The following is a 5,063-nucleotide window of genomic DNA, read 5'->3' on the forward strand; positions in this document are numbered from 1 at the left end:
CAATGTGAAACTTCTGACTCATATTTTGAAAATTTATTAATGTTACATTATTTTTACATATGTCCCTTTGATCCTAACCCTATACATATATTTATGGAAAATGTTGAAGTAACATTAAAATTGACATCGATTCTCACGTTGTTGACGTGGATGTATGTATGGAACCATATATGCTTTTCATCGAGATACGAGTGAAAAGCATCTATAGCTATGTGTGCACCTACACATCAGCAATGTGAGAATCGATATCAATTTTAATGTTACTCCAACACCACTCCATATATATTGTGATGATAATAAATGGAAGGACAACCAAGCATCAAGAGACTTCGATTTCTTTGTTTTACGTCAATTTAATAAAGCTTCCAAAGCTATCCCAACAATTTTTTCACATTTGCTACATGTTTTGCTTTGGATTATCACTCTCAAATCCAAAGATTTTTAAAAAAAAGATAAAAACCTTGTGTGTCTCAACATGAATCTTGATCTTTTGTTCATCAACCATAGACATGAATTTAAATAAAATTGACCAGAGGAACAAGATTCATTCAACTGATCGAATTCTAAGGCTTTGATAACAATGATAATGACGATGCATAGATACATAGTTAGAAAGTACATTAAAACCAACACTTGAAACAACCCCTATAAACATGGATAATCCTCATAGAGAGATAATTATGTATCAGTAGCTAGTCTTGAATGGTCGATAGACCTTAAGATCAAGGAATACACCAGCAAGTGAACCAGCGGCAGCCGCTACAGAGATAATGAGGCAAGCAAGACTGAGAGTCTTAAGGGAAAGCCATTGTGCGCTCCACCTAGGTATCTTCTTTTGGGTAATGTACATCTCGACGGGAAAGTAAACAGTGAGCGGCCAAAATCCAAATGCCCCAAGGAGCCCAACAATGTCATTGAAGAAAGGGAGGAGCATCGATATAAGGGTGGTTAGGACTACAAATGCGGATCTCCATATGAGGCGGAAGAGGTTGAGGTTGTAAGGGCCAAAGCCGGGTATGGGTAATTTTATATCTTTGGTGATGAATTGGCTCTTTGGCCATCTTTGTGTTGCCCATTTCTCGACGAATGCAAAGAGGGGTTGGCAATAGACTTGGTAAGCTCCAACGAGGTGAATTACTATAGCGGCATTTGCTATGTCTAGAAGCCAAAATGGGTTGTAGAAACCAAAGCCGGTGAGTAGGTTTCCTGGTGCTCCATCACCAAATGCAGCATAGCCCATGCAACCACAGAGCATGTAGAAAGCTGTCGTCACCGCAACACTCACTAGAGTCGCCTTCTTCATTGTCTTAGATTCCGATGGTGGAGATTTGATTGTATCCTGTTCATCAACATATCAATCAATTCATCAATTGCTTACTCGAGAGTTGTTTATGAGGTCCGATTGTTTGTCAATTTTTTTTTTTGGTAATTTAAGTCGCGTTATGTTTGATGCCTATTTTTAAATTTCCATCATAAAACACTTTTCAGAGTCAAAAGCATGTCTCATGGGCTTAAAAGTCAAAAAAAAAAAAAAAAAAAAAAAACCAGAAGCACAACCTAAAATCGCTTTTGGCTTCCATGGGATGAAAGTTAAAAAAAAATTGGGATAAAAATGTCCCCATTTTTAGATGATTTCAAAAATGACCCCAAATTGTTTCTATCGTTCTCTCCTGCCTTGTCTTAACCCTTCACACATCGAGAAGCTGTTTGTTAGTTGATTTAACCAAACATCCCATTACTTCTCAAAGTAATTATAGATCCTAAAAAACACTTCACAGACGTTGTCACTAAATAATCAATGTTGCAAACACAATTCTTATAGAAGTGATTCCATAGAAATACTTCAATCAAAACAAAAGCTTGAATTTCACCTGAATTTCAATGAGGATGATGGAATACGAGTAAGCAAAGGCAATATCTCCAAGTGCTTGAAAGCTCCTCCATATCTTTTCAGTCTGAGTGACAGCTCCAATGCTTATTCCAGTGAGGCTTCCCATGAAATTCCCATTCTCTAATAACAGAAAATGATGAAACTTGATTCAATTTTAGCAAAAATTATACAAATTTCTTACAAAACCATACAAACAACTCAAATGAACGTTCATACCTGCAACTTTAGCAATTCCGAGGCCTAGGCCGATTGAAGAGTAAGTAAATGACATCACAGCGGCAACAATTGAGAGCCACCATATTTGATCGAAATCGGGAATTTGAGAAAAAATAATTTCGGTGATACCGAAAAGGATCATATAAGGATTGCTAGATATATGACATGGGTTCTTCCCTCCACTCTGATGGAAACAATTAGACCGTTTGATCGCCCTGTCGTTCAATACCCAACAAACCCATTAATCCAAAAATTCAAAAACAACATCAGAACAAGAACTCAAACTAAAAAAAATTCAAATTTTTAACTCACATCATGCTTATAGAAGCTGCTATTGTGTATCCAATAGCAACACCGAAAAGGTTCAAATATTGAATTAAACCACAAACCTTAACTTGAAATCCACCTAAGAAAGATCAAAGAGACAAAATTTAGAACTTTTGACATTAGTTAAATTCCTTGAAAAAGTGAACAAATTAATAAAATTATACCAAGATTGGATCTAACAGCTTCCATGTAAGTATAGTTTCTTTTGCCAGTTATAGGGTCCCCAGACCTATAACAATCAGCTAGAAGAGCTGAAGTGTAGTAAATCACAAAGGAGAACAAAAACATCATTATTGGACCAGCAATCCATCCTAGCTGAGCAATGGCCCACGCCAAGGAGAGGACCCCAGAACCAATCACAGCCGTTATTATGTGTGCGCTTGCAGTCCAAACATTCCCTGATGCAAGATAATTTGATTAGTTCATGAACCATGGAATCAAATAGAGATTTGAAGATTTAAATGAGGAGTTTTTTTTTTTAGTACCAGTTCTTTTGAGACGGCCATCATCATCAAAGCATTTGGATGCACCTTGTGGAAGCACTTCTGAGGAGAAATCAATGATTTGGTGGTTGTGGTTGTGGTGGTTCTTTGTGATAGTGTCCTCTCCCATCTTTTTAGATCAATAAAAGAAGAAAATGAGCAAAACAGAGGAGTTTTAATGAGTAATCCAACTTAATACTTTATTTAATGGTCTTGTACTTTGATTTGTAGAGAGAAACTGAAACTATGAGAGAGAGAGAGAGAGAGAGAGACTACACACTCTTAACTAACTCTGACTTACACACAAACCAAGAGTCACAAAAACCCAAATAAACCCATAAATTTTGGTAAGGTGGGTATGCCCAAGTTATGTCCACCTCTAAAGAAAAATACTCAAATCAAGAAAAAGATTTGGAGAGGGAAAGGGGTGAGGGCAAGAAAGCTAAGGTAGCAAACGCTGTGGTTGAGAGAGACAGAGAAGCAAAATGCCTAACTTAAAGCTAAGAAAATAAGAGAGGGAGAGAGGTTTGAAAGGAAGAAAGCAAGGTAACAAAGCTGTTGTTGAGAGAGAGCTGTGTCACTATTGTGTCCCTTTAACTGAAACTCACAAAGAGAAACAGAAACTTGGCAAAGAGAGACAACAAGAGTAATTTGAATGGAGACCATTGAGAGAGGTAGTGGAGTATATATAAGGCTCTCTGGTGAAGGAAAAAAATCTTCTAGGACCCACCAAGCCAAAAATACTCCAATCTCTCTCTCACTCACACAAATGTTGTAAGAAACAAACAAACAAAAACATTAGAAAGATCTCTACTTTTTATTTTTGTAAGTAAAAAAATAAAAAATGAACTAACCTTGTCCCTTATGAAACTTAGAAACAGAGAAGGAAAGAAGGATATTAGCGAATTAGTGAGTGAGGAAGTGATACGTTGCTCTGCATCTCCCTCCCAAGCTTATATATAGGCAGCGATACTCACTTAAAATACTATATTTTATTTTTCTACTTTTGCTCTCCACCTCACATATGTAGCCTCCCCTCCACCCCTTAATGAGAGAGAACAAGTTCCCTCTTTCCCACTCTTTATTAATATCTTATGTATCTTTTTATTGAGTGTCTTTTAAAAATCCAAAAAACATGATGACAAACATAGTTTTACAACTCATCCAAAACCTCCAAACTCACCCGAATTTATTTAGAAGGGTGAATTACCATTTTGTGAGCTGAAAATGAGTTACTTACAATTTTGACTAGTTGTTCATTTTAATTATCAAAACGTAAATGATCATATTTTTGTTAAAAAAATTAGAATAGTAATGAATTCAACGGTTTTAAAGCGACAATTTCACAAGTTTAAAGTGATTATTTCCAATTTGTCACTTTAAACTTGCAAAATTGTCATTTTAAACTTGAGAAATAATCACTTTAAAAACCTTTGAATTCGCTATAGTTCACGTTCTGTTAATTAAAATGAACAGTGAGCCAGAATTGTAAATTCGTCAAAAGTTTCACTTTTTCGTAAATATCCCTATTTAGAAATTCTATTGTTTTATATTTTAAATATCTATCCGGATTTGTAATTTACGAAAAATTGGAAAAATCCATGAAGATCCTTCATTGTTATACATATATGATCGTATGCACATTAAGGATCACTTTTATTTGTGCACAGAATCTTATGTATATATTCCTACAAATTCCATTTGATTGGCAAATTCATTGTTCAGGCTATTTCTCTTTTGTTCATCGGTTATATAATTTTTACAATAGTGTTGTTATCAAGGATCTTACATAATCGATCAGATCATATAGATGTCCCTTCAACACAACATAAATCATTGACAATCATTTGCCTGAGTTTAATTGCAAAAGAAAATTCATATTTTTGGGGAAATTGATCAAGATTCAATGGCGGTTAGTTGTGAAGAAAATCACTCTTTCGTACTATATCAATTTCTTGGCAATTAAAAAAATCATCATAAAAGTCTTATCGCAAAATATTTCGATGGATTTAACAAATCATATCCCTTTATTTAATTATGTCTACAGTCTGCAAATAATAAATCAAATCCTTTTCCTGGTCTGGGTCTGCCTTAACCTTGTCGACCTTTCAAAAAAAAAAACCTAACCAAACAAACCCTAACGTTTT

At 35.1% G+C, this 5,063-nt stretch overlaps 1 protein-coding gene across 2 annotated transcripts; it reads right to left on the reverse strand.

The window, feature by feature from the left end:
• Window positions 1-532: 532 nt before the first annotated feature.
• LOC147404213 (amino acid permease 3-like) lies at window positions 533-3,929 on the reverse strand. Of its 2 annotated transcripts, XM_086440079.1 has the most exons (7): window positions 3,771-3,929; window positions 2,920-3,046; window positions 2,599-2,832; window positions 2,420-2,513; window positions 2,108-2,322; window positions 1,872-2,011; window positions 533-1,339 (listed from the first exon to the last, which is right to left on the reverse strand). In XM_086440079.1, the coding sequence occupies exons 2-7, from the start codon at window positions 3,044-3,046 to the stop codon at window positions 686-688; spliced, it is 1,464 nt and encodes a 487-aa protein (XP_086296205.1). In that variant the 5' UTR covers window positions 3,771-3,929; the 3' UTR covers window positions 533-685. The 2 variants fall into 2 exon arrangements, with proteins under 2 accessions (XP_086296205.1, XP_086296206.1); XM_086440080.1 differs by lacking the exon at window positions 3,771-3,929 and having other exon boundaries at window positions 2,920-3,606.
• Window positions 3,930-5,063: the final 1,134 nt, after the last annotated feature.

Source organism: Akebia trifoliata, chromosome 4 (genome assembly GCF_017979445.1).
Source record: "Akebia trifoliata isolate Shusen 1 chromosome 4, ASM1797944v1, whole genome shotgun sequence".
Classification (NCBI taxonomy): Eukaryota; Viridiplantae; Streptophyta; class Magnoliopsida; order Ranunculales; family Lardizabalaceae; genus Akebia; species Akebia trifoliata.

Bases quoted from the DNA above. Each gene is read 5' to 3' on its own strand.
- LOC147404213 (XM_086440079.1), bottom strand. From the start codon at position 3,046: ATGGGAGAGGACACTATCACAAAGAACCACCACAACCACAACCACCAA. The intron at 2,514-2,598 runs GTATAATTTTAT...GATCTTTCTTAG, and splicing joins AGCTGTTAGATCCAATCTTG to GTGGATTTCAAGTTAAGGTT. The intron at 2,012-2,107 runs GTATGAACGTTC...TTCTGTTATTAG, and splicing joins CGGAATTGCTAAAGTTGCAG to AGAATGGGAATTTCATGGGA.